Source organism: Eucalyptus grandis, chromosome 11 (genome assembly GCF_016545825.1).
Source record: "Eucalyptus grandis isolate ANBG69807.140 chromosome 11, ASM1654582v1, whole genome shotgun sequence".
Lineage (NCBI taxonomy): Eukaryota > Viridiplantae > Streptophyta > Magnoliopsida > Myrtales > Myrtaceae > Eucalyptus > Eucalyptus grandis.
The window spans coordinates 14,445,461-14,465,016 of NC_052622.1; the positions used below are offsets into that span (position 1 = coordinate 14,445,461).

A 19,556-nucleotide genomic window follows, 5' to 3' on the forward strand; every position below is an offset into this window, starting at 1 on the left:
AAAAAAAAAAAAAAAAAAAAAAAACACACTCCCAAATCGAAGGCAATCGACGGACAGAAGGGGTGCCATGTGGCTGGAGGCCGTTGCCTAGGCATCACCATCTAATCCCGATCGACAAATGGATGATGAAGAAGGTCACCACCAAGAAAGAGAAAGAAAAGAAATTCAATCACGTGCGATCCCATCAATCAACGCCGCGAGCAAATCCAAAGCGCCTGGGCCCTAGGGAACCTCATCCGGAGAGAATCCGTCCTCCAGCACCATGGATAAGATAAGAGAAAAGATTTTTCCTTTAACTGCCCAATTACCATTGATCACGTCTCGTCCTACGATCCTAATCGGATTTCAATTGCTGTACCCGTGACAGATAGAGGATTTGCGGGGGCTCAAGCAAGATTTGATTAGCGTGCGGAGACAAGAGCACGAAAACTTTTGACTTCGTGCAAGAGACTCTATTGTTGCGTAGTGATTGGTCAGCGTCCGCATGAATATCCAGGAGGCGCTCCAGACAGATTTTCTATTTTCAGTCTGCTATAATAATCGGTCTGCTACGAGAGAGAAGGAACAGATCGTGGAGAAACAAGAGAAGAAGATGGTGATAAATTTTGAGAGGGAGAATGGTGATGCCCATTGATCATTTCAGATTAATAGAGCAAAGCCGTGAAATTTTTTTTTGTTTCCTCTCAAACGGCGCGAAAGTAATCGCACGGGTGATGGCGTGCGATTTCATTTTCATCGACCCTAGAGTCGTTGTCTGAAAATTGAGGAAACTTTAAATTGGTTCTTGAAGTTGAAAAGGGACAGATATAGGATAGCGAAGCCAAAAATTATGGGGTTTTGAAACAAGAAGAGCCCTAGATTATATAGAGGGCAAAACAAAAAGACATAATCGTCATCTTGGTCCTTAATCTTGATTAATTCTCCATTCGCCAGCAGCAGGCAATTTACATAAGTTGGCATTGAGAAAGTTGTGACATTAGCTCTCAAGGTATGAATCGAAACGCATATGTTCCATGCAAGCGAACCATCCGGTGAACCATCGCGGCGGAAGTTTCTGTTCTGGTGGCCTCCATGCTTCCACCTCATTCGCCGGCAACCCTAAAAGTCCACCAACTTTAATTTTAATATACTAAACAAAGCTCGAACGACACCGACCCAAGTTTTGATACATTAGACAAATATTTAGATCCCGTCTAAAATAATTCTATCGTATTTCTTCATTTCATTTCATGTAGGGATAAGTGCATTAAAAGTCCTGAAACTTATCATAAAAATGCAATTAAGTCCTAAAAATTTCAAAAAAAAGTGCAATTAAGTCATAAAACTTATTACGAAAATTCAATCAAGTCCTAAAACTTTTAAAATGTTCAATAAAGTCCTAAACTTATCTCGAAAGTGCAATCGAGTCCTAAAATTTTCAAAAAGTGCAATCAATGGAAAGACTTAAATTGAACTATTTTGATAAGTTTTAAGACTTGATTGCACTTTTTGAAAGTTTTAGAACTTAATTGCACTTTGTGACAAATTTTATGACTTAATTGCACTTTTTAAAAATTTTTACTTAATTGTACTTTTTAAAAGTTTTAGGACTTAATTGCATGTTTATGATAAATTTTAGGACTTCTAATGCACTTATCAATTAATGTATTATAGGTAATGAAAAGACATATGTCGGCCCTAAGAAAAACAATTATGTATGAGCATCATTATGGAAAGAAATGTTGCCTAAAGTCATAGTAAAAGTTCACCTCGAAATTAGGGTCACGTGGATATAATGATTGTTGTTTGAACTGGATTTAGGGTCTAGGGCTTAGGCTTAGGCAAGCAATTGCGGTAGCATCGGCATCAGTACCCTTGGGCAACGAAACATTGAAGCTTAGTGATATATTAGCCTACAAAGCTATCACTATTGAATCACCAATGATGCCTTGCGAGAAAAAAAACGTGAATCGCCTTTGTTTCACTTGATTTGCTAAGATTTGAAAGTCCATTCTTTGTGGGCTGCATGCGAAATACATGCTGTAAAAAATCAAAGATCCAATAGTATCTTGATTACTAAAGGAGTCAATGATCGTTTTACACGAGCCCTTGACTTCGTTGAGAGCATTTGTTTGATGTGTTTTTGTCACCAAGGAAGCGTCTTTCTTGCTCACCAAGCCGAAGTTGAATTTTTCACATCTCTCTCTCCCCCTTGATTTGATTTGAGATAAGTCAAAGCTTATCTTAAACTCAATGGACCCTCTGTTCGTTCATTTTCGAGTTTCGTCTGCGACTAAGACATTACTAGTCAACATAAAGGGAGTATTCACGATTTCAAGACTTATTTCTATTCAGCTCAATTTTCTTGTCTTAAAGAAGAAATAATAGCGATCGTTGATAGGGTATTCTCAGGATTCTATAGGTGTCGTGAGTCATGCATAGATAGCTATCGCACAGAAGGGCCTCTTGCGACTTTTGATCGAGTTACATGTAATTGGAATAAAACTGCATACTAAAAGCCCCTCAAAATTCAATACCATAAGTTAGGAAAGCCGATTGTGAATTCATATGTGACCAAGGCCGATTGTCTTTTGTCATCTTAAGGGCCTTTAGGTAGCTCAGATTAAAAAGGAAGAACTATTACCACTCAGTTCAACCAGTCAAGTGCTTAAATATATTTGGATATTTCCTCTTATAAGATAATACTAAAAAAAAAAAAATCGAGACGTTTTTTATATGCAAAAGCACAATCGACTTCCCCATCAACTTGCGCATTTTCGTGGATTTTATGCGGCGTAAAAAAAGATTATTCTCTTTTAATTTGGGAATGAGGTCCATAGACATTAATAGAAAAGTTCAACAAGTTGAGCTTTATCTATAGCTCTTTAAGAAAGAATAATAAACAATAAACAAGAAAAGAAAAGAAAAGAAAAGATTCCGATTATAGACCAGCAAGTTTATATATGTCCTGATAAGTGATGCCCGATCCAATGCGTCGATTCTGTTTCTCGGTTTAGATGAGTCTCAGACAACGATGTCCATTACTTCCATGTCCAAACACAATGATAGAGACCCACAAATTTCCCCTTCCTTTTCTAATTCTTTTTATCTTTGATTTCCTTTTTCTTTCTTTTTTTCTTTTTTAGTTTGTGCGAAAGAAAACTGCTTGAAAATCGACTTTTTCACGTTTGCGGTGGAAAAGTACGCGCATTCGTACTGCATTTTATGCCTTTTTTTTTATTTCTTGAAAAATTCAAAAATGGTCATTCTTAAGTGTTGGAATCTTTTTGATTTCACAATTTTAGATAATCTAAACTATTTAATACTCTTTTTTGGCCCTTTTCGGTGGCTTTTTATGCAAAAGGTGACTGGGGATGGATCAGATCGATGGTCTAATTGGCATCTGTGTACATCCACTAAGGTCAAGTTCTTTCAATTTTAAATTTAATTTTCCCTCATTTCAGATGAATAGATTGAGGAATTCCCTTTTTCTAGAACAAGGTTCCAGCACACAAAGAGGATGACATAATTAGCTATAGTTTCCGCAGAAGTTCATAAAAATATCAAATGTGCAAATGCATAATATCTTGTCTTGTTTTTATGGTATAAAGATTACTCGAAAGTAATAAAAAAAATTAGTTTGATTAAATTTGATTTGTTTATGATATGCCTTATGCTGCAGCAGCCCATGTAGCTAATCTCTGGATTTAACCACTTGAAATTGAAAAGAGATTACTTAATTATCTGCGCTAGGGGTAGGGACATTCACAAAATGTATGTGATTTGCAACAATGTTCTCTTATATATTGAAAAATGTTATCTTCTTCCTTTTACAGAAAATACGTTTCTAGTTCAGGTTATCTGTTTTTTTTTTTTTTTTTTAAATTTAATTTGGACAAAGGGTAAATATTGTGCCATTATAATCAACATTACAATACCCTTGAAAGGTCAGAGGGGTAGCAATTATTCCTCTTTTTTTTTCTACTGAAATATAGCAACCCGGTAGATATTAGTTGAGCAATTCAAGAGTTCTAGACTCTGAACTAATAGATATCTGTGTTTGCCCTCTTGGTGAGAACTGAACCTAATTAGCCACTTTAGAACATTTTACATGTTTATAACTGAAAGCATGCACGGTAGTTCTCAACAAGTATAAAACATACCTTCACTTCACTTGTCGTACATAAACTCTTGTAGAACTCACAATCAAAATAATTTGTTTATGATACCCTATTTTGAGAAAGGAAGTCCAAAGCTTAATATATTCAATAGAATCCACCTGTAGTTTCGAATATCCTATGTGAATTTGTATAGCCATGTCCATTTGACAATTCGCATTTACTATATTGCAAGTGAGGTCAATATCCATGCATCGCACAGGCTTAAAATGCATCGCTTAAAATGCATCATAGACAATTGGAGATATAAGGTGACTTTTGTTAAAAACAAGAATTATTGGGTGTGAAAAAAATCTTCAACTTTGAGAGAGCTAAGATAGAATCTTTGAGGGGTGGGTTTTATAGCTAATTTTTCATCCTTCTGTCTTTTGTACAATAAACATTAATCCAATATATAACAACATTATATAAACCAAGCCATGAATAGCGTTATAAACGCACAGAAGGGTAATGCCTTCTTAAATTGTCCTTACATTGAGATGAGAGCATGCAATGGAACTCAGATCAATATATATATATATATATATATCAGTTTAATGGTATTAAAGAGGTAATTGTCTAGATTAAATAAATTTTTATAATTTCTAAAGAAAAATAAAAAGCAAGGGAAATGTGTTGAGTGTGAAGTAAATAAAATTGAGGATTTGTCCCAGCTGGGCACCTAAATTAATGGAGTGCTCATGAAGCAAATTCCCTACAAGCACGAAGACACACTCCTAGTGTTTCGGGAGTTCACGTGGCGAGCAAGGAATGCACTAACTTGTACTCATATGTAATAATGCAATTACTAAACGGAGAACTGCGTATTGTCCGAAATTGTACTCATCAAATAGGCGGGTTGAAACAAAAATGGATTGATCCAAATTGACTCATTTAATTTTTTTTCTTTTTTATATTGATTTTCATGTAATACAAGTTTAGTGATCCAGACTTGATTCATATTATTAAAACATTTGCATATTTATTCCAATATAGGAGAACTCATGTATAAACTGAGATAAGAGTGAGGAGCAAGCGAGCGTGAGATTAAGTGAGGGCAACAAAGAGTGAATAGAAAGTTGTAAAGTTGGATTGTATGTAAATTAGTTTTGAACCTATTTAGCACCTATATTATTTTAGGTTTTACTATTCTAGACTCATTCATGACTTATTTACCGAATATGATAACTCATATAATAATTCATCACATCAAATATGAGTAAGAAATGGATTTATGACTCTTTTTGAGAGGTCTATACAAAATTAATAAGATTGATAAATAATAAAAAAAACATTATTTGAGAAAAAAAGTTTGACATATATATATATATATATATTATAATGTAAAACTTGGTGACTTTATTCATCCTCTTAAACAAACCACAGTCCTTACACGATTTGTGGAACATCATATTAAGAAACTACATATAGAGATCCAGTACGTGTTTTAAGAAAAAAATTTCTTCCCGATAGTCTTTATTGAGCCTTGAAAAAGTTTGACAAAAAAATTGAAAATGAAATTGAAAATATAACAAAGTGAGATAATAATCAAAGTGATTTTTTAATGTTCTAAAAAATTAGATCAAATTCAAAATTATAATTATGGCATAATATCTATAGTGTAGAAAGTATATATGGAATTAAATAAGGAAATAATATTTGAATTAAAAAATGGTTAATATCACAAAAAATGCAAAATTGTGTTATCTATGACATAAATAATCTAAACTTTTTTCTTTGTCATTAAAAACCCTGAACTTGCACATTGTGGCACAATACCTCCTACATTTTATGTCACAAGTGTATAAGTTGAACTTATACAATGGATAGAATTGGAATAAAGGTTATGTATGTCATAGGTGTATAAGTTTGAGTTTTTTATTTTTTTTTGATTTTACCCTTTAAAGGATGAACAATGTTAGTCTACAGTCTTCTAACGATGAATTATAACAATTACATGCAATTCAGATATACTATACAAAATCTTGCATGACACTCTAAGAAAATTTCTCCCACTTATTCTCAAATTATTGAAAGATGGCTTCATGCATTCCATCTACGTATGTATATATTTACGGATTTACAGACTAACAAATTCGAAAAGCATAAAATATATGAATTATAAAAGGGCAAAAGCCTTTTCTAATGTCTATTGTTTTTTGATTATAGAATTTATGGATTTAGTAGGAGAAAGAAAAGTAAAGTGAAAAGTCAATTTAGCAATTGGGTAGATTATTAATTTTTTGTTGGGTTGACGGTTAGGTGGCGGCTGTTCTCTCGGAGAAAGCACAGAGGCCTTTCAATGCAAATGACAAGAGAGCTATGCTAGCATATCTAGAGGCAACGCCTTATGTTTATATAGATATAAATTTTGTGCACCCATTCCTACGAAAAGAAAGTGTCGTACTAAGTACATGCCTCCTTGGGTAGCTAGGCACGTGCCTTGCATCCGTCCACGCAGCGAGAAACATATTTGAAAAATTGCGTCGTCATTTGTTTAATCTCTTGCCTAATCAGCCAATACAATTTCCACTTCAAAATACGAAGCCACAGGTCCTAAATTTTACCGCGGCAATGCAATTGCATCTTAACATTCTTAGAAAAATACAATTAAGTTATAAAACTTAATATGAAAGTGTCGTCGAATTTTAAAATTTCCAAAAAGCGCAATCAAATTTAAAATTTATTAAATCAATCCAATCAAGTACTTCACTTAATCGTACATTTGGAAAGTTTCTAAGATTGGAGTGTATTTTCATGATAAATTCTAGAATTCAATAACATTTTTTGTCACGACTTTTTGGAACAAGAAACCGAAACCGAACCGGAACCAAATCAATCCGTGTAATTTACCCCCGCTGCATCAATTGGAAATGGCACCACTTGCCTTGCCAATTGCCATCACCCTCGTCCCTCATCTTCCATTGTACATTGCATGTACCCTCTCCCGGCCTGTCTCCCGTACCTTCCCCCACGCGCTCTCCCTCGCGTGCATCTCAAACTCCCCTTTTAGCCTCATCCTATCACGTGGGTGGGTTTCCATTTTCCCTCGACAAGTTGCGCCCGTCGGCCTTGTCTCTCTCTCTCTCTCTCTCTCCCTCTCCCTCCCACTCCTCCGCCGGCGGCGAGATCGCCGCCGCCCCGCCGCCGCCCGCCGCGATGGCGACGCGCTGCAGCGCCACGGACATCGGCGACCTCCCCGACGCCATCCTCTCCTACATCTTCACCCTCGTGACCGACACGCGCGCCCGCAACGCGCTCTCCCTGGTGTGCCGCAAGTACCTCGCCCTGGAGCGGGCCACCCGCGTGGACCTCACGCTCCGCGGCAAAGTCTGCGACCTCCACCGGATCCCCACCGGATTCCGCCGCGTGGAGCGCCTCGACCTGTCGCTCCTCTCGCCGTGGGGCCACGACCTCGCCTCCTCCGTCTCCGACCCCTTCCTCCTCGCCGGCCTCCTCGGCGCGGCCTTCCCGTCGGTCGTCTCCCTCACCGTCTACGCGCGGTCCCCGGCGACGCTCCACGTGCTGCTCCCGCAGTGGCCCCGCCTCCGCCGCGTCAAGCTGGTGCGGTGGCACCAGCGGCCCCAGCAGTCTCTCGGCGCCGACTTCGTGACGCTCTTCGAGCATTGCCGGTCCCTCTCCGAGCTCGACCTCTCGAGCTTCTACTACTACACCGAGGACCTCCCCCCGGCTCTCCAGGGCTACCCGTCGATCGCGTCCTCCCTCACGCGGCTGGATCTCCTGACGACGTCGTTCACCGAGGGGTTCAAGACGGAGGAGATTCGCGTGATTGCGGCCGCCTGCGGCAACCTGCGGGAGCTCCTCGTCGCGTGCACCTTTGATCCCAGGTACTTCGGCTTCGTCGGCGATCAGGCTTTGCTCGATATAGCCGCGAATTGCCCGAAATTGACTCTGCTTCACTTGGTCGATACTTCTTCTCTGTCGAATCCGAGAGGCGATCCGGAGGACGACGATGGGCTCGCTTCGGAGGAAGCCGGGATTACGCGGGCCGCGCTGGTGGAGGTGTTCTCGAAACTTTGCTTGCTTGAGGAGTTGGTGTTAGATGTTTGTAGAAATGTTAGAGAGAGCTGGCTTGCTCTGGAAGCGTTGAGTTCCAAATGCAAGAACTTGAGGGTGCTCAAGTTGGGGCAATTTCATCAGGTTGTGATGGCAATCGAATCTCAGTTAGATGGGTTGGCGCTCTGTGAAGGTCTCACTTCTTTGTCGATCAAGAACGTGGTGGATTTGACGGACATGGGGTTGATTGAGATTGCGAGAGGGTGTTCAAAGCTGAGGAAATTCGAAATTCAGGGCTGCAAGCATGTTACCTGGCAGGGCATGAGGCTGTTGGCTAGTTTGCTTCGCCGGACTCTGCTTGATGTCAGGATTTCTTGTTGCAAGAATCTAGATGCTGTGGCATCTTTGCGTGCCATGGAACCGATTCGTGATCGGATCCAGCGGCTCCACATTGATTGTGTATGGGATGGGTTGGAAGAGCACAAGAGGCGAGAGGAAGCTTGTCACGGTTTCAATCTGAATGAAGTGGCTGAGCCTAGTGTGCAGGATACAGGCCAGAACAAGAGATGCAAATATACTCTTGATAGCCAATATTCCAATGCACTCAGCAATGGCAATGGATTCTTGTGCAATAGCTGGGAAAGATTACAATACCTCTCGCTTTGGATTGGGGTTGGTGACCTCTTGACACCGCTTCCAATGGCCGGTCTTGAGGATTGTCCCAATTTGGAGGAGATCCGAATAAAAGTGGAGGGAGATTGCAAGGGGAAGCCAAAGCCTGCGGTTCCCGCATTTGGGTTGAGTATGCTTTCCCGTTACCCAGCACTTTCGAAGATGCAGTTGGATTGTGGTGATGCCATAGGTTTTGCATTAACAGCACCATCAGGGCAAATGGATCTGAGCTTGTGGGAGAGATTCTTCTTGAACGGGATCGGGAACCTTTACCTCAACGAGCTTGATTACTGGCCTCCACAAGATCGGGATGTCAACCACAGAAGCTTGTCGCTGCCGGCGGCCGGTTTACTTGCACAGTGTCTTACACTGAGGAAGCTCTTCATTCACGGGACGGCCCACGAGCATTTTATGAATTTTCTGCTGAAAATTTCGAATCTTAGGGATGTACAGCTGAGAGAAGATTACTATCCAGCACCCGAAAATGATATGAGTACAGAGATGAGAGTGGATTCATGCAGTCGCTTTGAAGACGCACTGAATCGGCGGTACATACTAGATTGAGGTACATGGTTCGTCATGCTTTTTGGCCATGAAGAGCGTGACCACAGGGAAGTCCTGAAAGTCTTTCCGGGACCATTTTTGTTGTATATTTTGCTCAATTTTGTCTGATTTCTACAGTGTTCGCTTACCGAATGAACACGCTGATCGTGCTTTTTTGACAACTGATGGGAAATTTCTCTTGATGTGGTGGAGCAAAGTATGGTTCGATATTAGGACATTCACATTAACCATTTTAATGTCTTGTTTATCAAAGTTTACAACAAATGTAGCGAGCACTAGCAAGCTAGATAGACAACAGAGAGAATACTTGTTTTTTCTATGCGGCTGCCTTGGCATGGACAAAGACACAAGCTTGGTCGTCCTGGTGATCCTGCCAAAGAATCTGAAATTATGAAAAGGGAGGTGAGCTCGTAACGAAGCTGAGAGATCAGATGGATTCATCCACTAACTGGAATTACACGGATCAGAGTCCCATTTGGTGTGCTGGTGCAATTACATATATGCTGTAGCTGCTGAACAGGATCGTCTTCTTCTCTTGTCCCTTGTGCAGCTCTCCTTGGGGTTTCTTTCCACTTCCTACTAATGGGCTTGGATAGACCTTCATTCCTTGACTTCTCCTGCTCCTCCCTCGCATTTCCCTTCGTTCTTTGGTTTAAAAGAGTTGGGCTTGGAGAATTCGACAAGATATTCAGCCACGGTGATGGCCTTGGAAATATCTTAAACACCTCGTCCTCGGGGTACGTCTCTTGCCCACGGCTACAAGCCATTCGTGAAAGCGAAGAGCACTTTGCTATCCCCAATATCGGGGACCTCCTGCCTAAGTTCAGTGAACTCCTTGACGTACTCCGGAACCGTTCCTGTTTGTGTGAGCTCATGAAGCTTGCCAGGGGCCTCGTCCTTGGTGAGCTCAGGGAAGAATCGTTCCTGAAATTGCTTCATGAACTCATCACGAGTGTTGATGGGATTCGCACCTTGCTTCATCTCATTGCAATGGCACCACAGCATAGCAACATCGAACCGGTTGTTGTTACTTGGCTGACCTCGTCTTGGATGCCGATGGTGGCTCGCCAAAGTATTGCTCTGTACACCAAATGAAGTTGTGCACCTCCCTAGTGAACTGGTTGCCCTTGAACTCCTTGGGCCTCAACCTTGGCACGTCCACCTTGAGTATACCTTGGCGTGTCCACCTTGAGTGTTGCTTGCTTGAACGTATCCCATACCGTTCACAATGCGTGCCTACACAAGGCTAGTTCAGTTTTGAGTTCTTGAGCTTCTAAGTCCAATGCCTCAAGCTTCATTTTTCTATTTCAAGGGGACCGTGCCTCGATTCATCACACTGGAGAACTCATCCCGGTACCCGAGAACTCAACCCGGAGGGTCTCTTTCGTATCGTCAATCTGCTCCTTCATTTCTTCGAAGTCAATCTGCTTCTTCATTTCTTCAAACTCATCCCTCGTTTCAGTTACGGGCACCATCACCTCGTTAAGCTTTTCCTCAGGCAAACATGAAATCTTTGAAACTAGCCCTTTTACCCTTTTTGTGGTTTGAAGCCTTTGCATTGTGTATTCTTTATAAAAGGCGAATGACTAGTTTGCACTCTGCACTCTAAGCAACTGCGTGACTTTGACAAGTACCAGCCAATGCCAAATCGCTTTACGAAGTCTGGGGGATTATCTCTGGATCTTGCTTTGGCCTCTGTGGGACTGAGATTCACTAATAGGAAAACCACTTCTCATTCACTGTCCAGGCCCCTTGGAATTGCAATGTTTAAGCCTCTGGTCCTGGTCCACGCACGTCTATGTGCAAATTGCAATATCGTCGAACGGCCCAAGGTCTTTTTGCTCCGGAAATCATAGGAGGATGTTAAATCCTGTCCAGGCTGTATAGGAATTCCTCGGGGATTTCGTTAGGAAGGACTAAGGACGCTCCATTTTACACAACCATACATGCCGATGGCGACTTTTCGAGAAGAAATGAGACTCTATCTTCATTGTTTTGTGATTAGCTTATTACACCATATGTTTGTGCGTGCCCTAGAGACAAATGAGCTGGCTGGGTGCTAAGAATCATTGTCCTTTTTCAAACATTTAGGACTTTATCACGAAAAGAATAAACTTGCAAAGTAATTTTCCTTTGTAATATTCCATCTTAATACATGTAATTAAGATGCATAAAAACAAGTATAGGATGGCAAGCTACTCAAATAAAGCAACTCGACTTAATTAACTGCTGTAATTATGTGAATTTGAACACTATATAGCCGGATTCAGAATGAGATCCGATTACCCTACCACCAATCTGACCTGAAAATTTCAAATGATTGCGAGTGAAAGAGCCAAAGTGTTTAGTGAAGGCAACAAAGTTTTGCTAGCCGACATGGAATAGCTTCATTTCCATGTGACATGCCCTCTTTATTAACCCTCCGGTGTCACAGACAAACGCATGATCATCTGTTCATTCAAGCCTTCCTCGAAGATGGTAGAGATGAGTTCTACAGCAAAGTCTGCGAGAAGAAAAGACATCCCTGACCTGTGGATCTACTATTGTGCTCCTTGTGAATATAAAGCTCACGTCAGTTGCATATGTCCTGAAGTCCCGCCATGTCTTCCTGAAGCATTGGCCCATGGAAATGTGGTGCTGTTGAAGGAGGTCCCTTCATCCAGTGCGTCTTCGATCATGTCTTTTCCTTACATGGTTCGCTCAGGGATGAGTTGCAGAAATCTGGCGCTCAACTAGGGGAGATTTCGGGTTCCAAGTTAGCTTGGTTACCAGAAGATGGCCACGTTTAGTCCACCACCAAATGCAAGTGTGAACTTAGCCGAAGAAGGCTGTAATGAGCAGGAGGCCGACATTTTCCCATCAAATCTTCCAGTTTTTAGTGCTCTGTTTTGGCTATTAAGTCTTGCATCCTGCTTCATCTCTTTCCATCTCTATGTTTGTGAAAATAGTCGTTATGAATGTGCCATCTCACTCTTGTCCTGTCCTTACTGTGAAATCAACTTGTCTCATTGGCCGACTGGTTCCATGAACTGTCTGATCATCTTGAGGAATTAGCATAGTGTTCTTCTATGTCTGCAGTGTTTTCACTGACGAGCGCTATTCCTCGGATGATTAGTCCGATATTCATCTGTATGCCAAAGTGAGACAATATAATCGTGTGACGTTTGTAACTGTAGCATCCCTTGTTTGGATATATGTGTGTGTGTGTGTGTGTGTGTACAAAGTAGTATGCATAATTTGTCACTGTCAAACCCCAGGTCTTATGCATTTTGGGATCCCATTGTGATTGTCATGACGTTATAAGTCCTTTAAGTCATGTCAGATGAAGCTTGAGAACAATGTTACGCATCAACTCCTGCACTTATGATTGTATATTGTGGAGTCACAATGTTGAAATCTTGCGAGGAAACTGTGTAGTGTCAAACCCAGATGAAACTAGGTTCTCTGTGCAGGGGGCAAGGTAAGAGCTTGGCCTGATGAAAGCTCAAGCAGACAATATCGGCTAACTAGTATGGATTGTGCTCAAATGGGGAACTCATCTTTGTAACCTAAAAAAGAAATGAAAAGAAATATGTAAACTAATGTCTTTCGCAACCGGGTTAGAAGAGGCTCACTGCATTCGTTATAACTTATCTGGACAGAGCAGATCAAAGAAAACCCAGTAAGCTACTGATGATTCTTCCATCAGATGCATCTGGTTATTCTCGTTCCTCCTTGTTGAAGAGTCATGGAACACAAGTTGCTTGGAGTAGCACATCTTGAATCCATTCAGTCAGGACTTGACAGATCTCATTCGGGAAAATTCAGCCCAACTGGCCATCGGCGGGCGCAGTGCATACGGAATTCAAAGCATATGACACCCATCAAACCCAGATTGGTCCCAATGCTAAGAGGAATTGCTTGGAATTAGACTTCCTCCAAGGATTGGTCACAATGTCTTCAATGATTTAGGATGAGTTTTTAGCTAATCAATTCACGGTCAAGCAGTGTTGGTCATGTAAGAAGCAAAGTAAGTGTATTATATAATTATATGTATAGGCCTAAAGCAATTGTGGCATTTGATAAGATGAATCCAGCTGAGAGTATGAATTTGCGCCAGATGATGCCTAGATCAACTTGCTAATGGAGGAAGTTTCAAGTAAAAAATAGTCCTTTTGTCCCTGTAACACGTTTAACCAAGAACAAATATAGACTGTATGGTCTTATTTTAATTGACAGTTGCGTTAACGTCTGGAAAAAAATGACATCCAATTTTGCTAGTAAAAATAAAAGGAAGCACGATGTATATTCGTGTGTGAGGAAACTGCTGGAAATTATGAAGAGTAAATACACTCATCTTCGTAGGAATACCATGACTTTTACTCTCTTTTTTATGTCGTCAACATAAATGATCATGGAAAGAGATGAGAAAATGATCATGCCAAATGGATCTTTAGATAAGCACATACTCTTTAAGGATGGAGATAGAATTGTCTCTACACTTGTAGCTAAACATTGCCTAAGAAAGATGTGAATGCATTGAACAAGCCTTCCAAGCTAAGTTTAAGAGATAAGTAGTCACATATTTGCACATTTGCGCATTTCAAGCGTTAATTCTCTTTCATAATCGAGTACCATTACATTTTGGCTATAAAATGGAAGCCCATCTGAGCTCTTTCACTTCGTGCTCTGACTCTTGCCTTTGCCCCTCATATTATTCCTTCACTAAGCCAATTGCCACAAAAATGAATCCCAGGAAATTTCTTCCGGTTTCGTTACTTGCTCTTTTCTTTGTTGAAGGGTGTAATGCAGATGATGGGTTGAGGAAGGGGTTCTACGAGACAAGTTGCCCTGAAGGTGAAAAGATCATGCACGTGTCGTGCACGATATATGCACGTGTCGTGCACGATACAATCTTGTAGGTGTTGTTGTCAACCGGAAAGTCATAAATAATCTATATGAACCGAACCCTTGAAGAAAAAGAGATAATCTCTCATTTGGATAAATCTTCGTTCTTCACTTGTGTTCAGTCTGTAATTCATCAGAGTGGGCAGACTTCTTATGTAGAATAGATTTTGACACTAAAGTTTAACAGTCTTGAGACTTTGACACATAAATCTAGAAATTTTCATAATAGACTTTGGATAAGTTTTGTCAATTTCAAAATATCAAAGAGTTTTCTCCAACACATATAAGTTTACTAGGCCTGGAGAAGTTAGAACTTGAGTCGATAGGATCGTTAAAAAGGATATGGCATGGTGAACTTCTCAAAAGTTCCTTTGACAAATTAGCCAAACTCACCCTTGAAAAGTGCTCCCACCTACTTGATGTCTTCCCTTTGACAATCATGGGGAGATTGCACAACCTCAAAAGAGTCGAAGTTTCAATGTGTCCCTCCTTGGAATCGTTGTTTGATTTTGGATCCCTTGATTCATATATGGAATAGACAATTGTGTTGCTCCTCGCACTGGAAGAAGTCAAGGTTTTAAACGGTCCCTCCTTGGGATGGTTATTTAATTGGGGGCTCCTTGATTCAAGTATGGAACACAAAATTGTATTGCTTCCCAAATTGGAAAAAGTGGGTGTGCATAGAGCAGGAAGGCTTAGACACGTGGTGATGAGTGATTCCCAGACGGTTTTGGGTTTTCCTAGTCTAAAAGAAGTCTGTATTTACAATTGCTATGAGTTGAGATATCTCTTCCCTAATTATACAACCACAACTCTAGAGAAACTCGATTTCTGTTTATTTCCATATGCGAACAAATGAAGGAAGTGGTTCCCAAGGGAGAGGGTGGTCGATCCAAGGCAGAAGTGATGAGTTTCCCTTCCTTAACTACTTTATGTATTTGGCGGTGCCCAACTTTAGAGCATTCATCTGGAGTCCTACAAGCGTTGAGAAATAGTTAGGTGAGATGATCGAAGAAAATGATGAATTGCCCCGACCATTGTTCAATGATATGGTTTGCTCTATGCCTTATTGTGATCGTCTTTAATCTTGCATTATCATGTTTTAGAATAAACAATGTAATAATTTATCTTACTTATCCTCCTTTCTCACATTATCGTCATGCAGGTTAAATTTCCCAATTTAGAAAAGCTATTTATTGGAGGTGTCCGGTCCAAAGAGTTATGGAACAATCAAATTTCTGATGATTCTTTTTGCAAATTGGAATCTCTTATATTGAAGGATTGTGACAATCTCCAACATATTGCCCCATCCCATATGTGGAAGAGGCTGCAGGACTGTTTGAAAACCTTAGAAGTGAAATCATGCCGTTCAATCGAGTTGCCCTGAAGGTGAAAAGATCGTGAGGGAGATCGCTTGGAGGAAATCTGAAGCTGACCCTACGTTGGGTGCGAAGCTTCTCAGGCTTCACTTCCACAACTGTTTTGTGCAGGTAACAAATCCCAATGTCCCGTAGATTCTAATTTCTCTCATTCACATTAAGGATTGATGATATTGTGGCAATAATCAAATCTTCGGGTTGCGATGGGTCTATACTGTTGGACTCTGCGGGGAAGAATCAGTCCGGGAAGACCGTCGTCCCAAATCTCACGGTCGGTGGCTTTGATGTCATTGATGACATCAAGAAAGCAGTGGAGGAAGTTTGCCCTGACACTAGGTCTCGTGCGGATATTATTGCTCTAGCCGCTCGCGATGCCATCTCTTTTCCGGTAAAATAAAATCTGCTTGATTGGTTGTCTAAAATATAATTTTCTTCACAAAAAATGGTCACCATATGAAGTTAAACGTGTGGTGTAAATTGCAGTTTAAGAAGCCAATGTGAGATGTACTGACATGAAGAGATGGCAACGTTAATGCTCCGTTCGTTTCACGGAAAATATCATGTTTCCGGAAAACATTTTCCTGGAAGTTATTTTCAGGAAAATGACTCTATTTTCCGGTGTTCGGCCAAATCTAAAATTTGAGTGGAAAATATTTTCCACTGTTCGTTAGCTCAAACATTTTCCAGAAAAAAATTATCAAAAATTGAATTTTAATATTTTTAATTGACCAAAAAATTTATTTTATTTATTTATATTTTTTAAATGATTTTTTTAATTATTTATATTTTTAAAATAGAAATTTTTATTAATTTTTTTTTCCTTCCTCCTTCCTCCTCCTTCTTCTTCCGATTCCCCATTCCGCCGCCGCCTCCTCCTTCCCGCCCGACGATGGTCGCCGCCGATAGCGGCGGCCGACCAAGACCCGGTGGCCACTCCGGCGAGCTCGAGGCTCGGCCGATCTCACCCGAGCTCGTCGGATCTGGCGACAGAGCTCGAGCTCGCCTGGATCCGGCGAGCCGCGAGCTCCGCCGCCAGATCCGGCGAGCTCGAGGCTCGGCCGATCTCACCCGAGCTCGCCGGATCTGGTGACAGATCTCCCCGCGAGCCTCCCGGCGCCGCCGCGGAGCTCCCTCTTGAGCCGGATCCTCCCGAGCGGCTTCGAGCCGCCGGGAAGCGGAGCGCGGCGGTGGCGGCGGCGCCCGGCCGGGAGCAGGCGGGCGGAGCGGCCGGGGAGGGCGGAGGCTGGTCTCGGAGAAGGACGTCGTCGAAGCCGACTTCGCAGCAAGGAGAGCAAGAGAGAGAGAACAAGAACCGAAGGAAGAGAAGAGGCGAGGCTTGGAAAATGTTTTCCTCTTTTGAAAAGAGGAAAACATTTTCCAAGCTGCAAAGAAGGAATTTTCCGGTCAATGGAAAATGTTTTCCGTTGACCGTGATTTTCCGCTCACCCGAACACCGGAAAATTCGGAAAATATTTTCCTGGAAGTTATTTTCCGCGAAACGAACGGAGCATAAGTTAGCGGCCAACGTGTTAGGGAATATTCCATCTCCTTTCCAAGACTTCAATGCCCTTGCACAATTTTCTCAAAGAAAGGCCTCAATATGAACGATCTCGTCGTTCTCTCAGGTAAACTAACATGACCTTTTTTCGGATTATCGAGTTACAATTTCATGACTTATATTTGGATTGTTAAATTAGCATTGAAGCTAATCAAAGTACATAACTTGACATATTGCCTTGAGTTAGACATTGCACAATATACTGAAATCATCTACATCTTTGTTCCTTGATCAGGTGCACATTCCATTGGAGTTGCTCATTGTGGCACATTTTCTAGGAGGCTCTACAACTTCATTGGGAAAGGGGACACAAACCCCTCTCTGAACGCCACCTACGCTGCATTGCTCCAGAATCGGTGCCCTAACCCTACCAACCTGGCTACGGTGGTGGAAATGGATCCACCAAAGCTCACTCTCCTTCAATAACCATTGCTTCGATATTCTCATGGAAAACAAGGGATTGTTCCAATCCGACGTCGCACTCTCGATGAATCGAGACGCAGCTAAGGTGGTGCAGCAGCTTCGGATGCCGGCCACGTTTTTCTCCGAGTTTGGCAAGTCGATGAAGAAGATGGAGGCAATAACCGTCTCTTGCACTAATGTTCTTTCTCTCGTTGCTCGTGATGACGTCTCTTTCCCAGTAAGATAAAACATGCCTGATTTATTGTCTAAAACCATAAATTTCTTCACCAAAATGGTCTTCGTATAAGGTTGAATTTTAATTTGAACATGATGGTGTGAATCGCAATTGAAGAAGCCAATGTGGGATGTGTTGACGGGATGAACATGCATGGTACATAAACGACCATGCATGGCACATGCACGATACAAGCACGTGTTGTGCACGATACATGCACGATACATGCACAACCGTGCATGGCACATGCTCGATATTTACATGACCATGCACAATAATGCATGGCAGATAATTAGCACATGCATGACGAGAAAAGTACTAAAAAAATCATAAACCTATGGTATTGGTATCAATTTAGTCTTAAATATTTCAATCGGATAAATTTAGTCATAAACCTTTTCACATTGATACTAATTTAGTATATCCAGCTAAATTTGGCTGACCGATGCCGACAAGGATGTTGATCGCCGACAAGCGCCGATGAAGCAATTTTTCAATTATTATTTTTTTTATTTTTTTATTATTTTTTATTATTTTTCTTTTTCCTTTTCCTTTTCTTTTTCTCTTCTTCCCCTTGGCCTTCTTCTTTGGTAGTGGCCGACAAGCCGTCGACAGCTCACCAGCCATTAGGCGAGGGTTGCCAAGCCCTCATCAACCACTAGCGAGTCTCATGGCCCTCTCCCGCCATTGGCAAGGGCTTTGTGGCCCTCCCTAGTGGTTGACAAGGCCATTACAAGGAATCGAAGGAGGAAGAAGAGAAAAAAGAAAAAAAATTTAAAAAATAATAAATGAATTAGAAAAATAAAAAAATTATTAAAAATTGCCACAACAGTGTTGGTCGGATGATCGTGTCACGTCATTGCCGTTAGTCAAAATTGACTGGATGGACTGAATGGTACAAATATGAAAATGTTTAGGATTGAATTAGTCCAATTGAAATGTTTAGGACCGAATTAGTATCAATACCATAAATTTAGGACTTTTTTTTTATACTTTTCCCAAGCATGACACATGGAAATTTTTGCAAACCCACACTCTCTACATAGTAGGGCCAGGCTTAAATTGTCTAAATATAAGAATTTATGAATTAAGAGTTTAATTTGAATGAAATTCATAAAATCATTAGGTTAGAGATAGACACCTAATACCTAAACAAAAATGTGCCTAATTTCTAAATATAGAGGAATGTAGTAAAGAATGCAAATGCAGAACTACACAAAACTAACATATTTGTATAGGGGTCCAACTCTTTTGATATCAAAAAATTCAATCCCTCATTTTGTTATGAATGAATGATAAGTTTCCAAGCAAAAACTTGGGTGTAAACATCAGGATGTTGTTCCTCGATTGTAAGTTTGAAGCCCCCTCAGACCTTGTCCTTCTACAATTGTCGTTCGAGACATCCCTTGACTGTCCGTGGAAGTTCTCAATGATGGTAATCCTAGCGTTGTACATTCATGACCTAATCGCTCTGGCTAGATAATCAGATTTCGACGGTGTGGTTGGAATGAGCATACTCTTTTATGGAGAGAACCTGAACATAGGCCCAATTTTTAACACGACCAACCGAGTGAAATATTTTGTATACAAGGTTATTAACTAGTCCTAAGCATGACCTTGAAAAGGCTTCATCTGAGGTCTCGTTCGAATCTTAGGATCTCTTGGATGTAAAACAAAATAGGGTACTGTTGAGTACAAGGTAGGAA

The 19,556-nt window shown here is 41.0% G+C and overlaps 1 protein-coding gene and 1 pseudogene across 1 annotated transcript; both read left to right on the plus strand.

Annotated features, from left to right (window-relative positions):
* Nucleotides 1-7,193: 7,193 nt before the first annotated feature.
* LOC104424998 (F-box/LRR-repeat MAX2 homolog A) lies at nt 7,194-10,666 on the plus strand. The gene has a single exon (XM_010037558.3). The coding sequence runs from the start codon at nt 7,296-7,298 to the stop codon at nt 9,387-9,389; it is 2,094 nt and encodes a 697-aa protein (XP_010035860.2). The 5' UTR covers nt 7,194-7,295; the 3' UTR covers nt 9,390-10,666.
* A 1,198-nt stretch (nt 10,667-11,864) lies between these two features.
* LOC120289766 lies at nt 11,865-17,862 on the plus strand (annotated as a pseudogene).
* The last annotated feature ends 1,694 nt before the right edge of the window (nt 17,863-19,556 follow it).

Bases quoted from the DNA above. Each gene is read 5' to 3' on its own strand.
- LOC104424998 (XM_010037558.3), top strand. From the start codon at position 7,296: ATGGCGACGCGCTGCAGCGCCACGGACATCGGCGACCTCCCCGACGCC.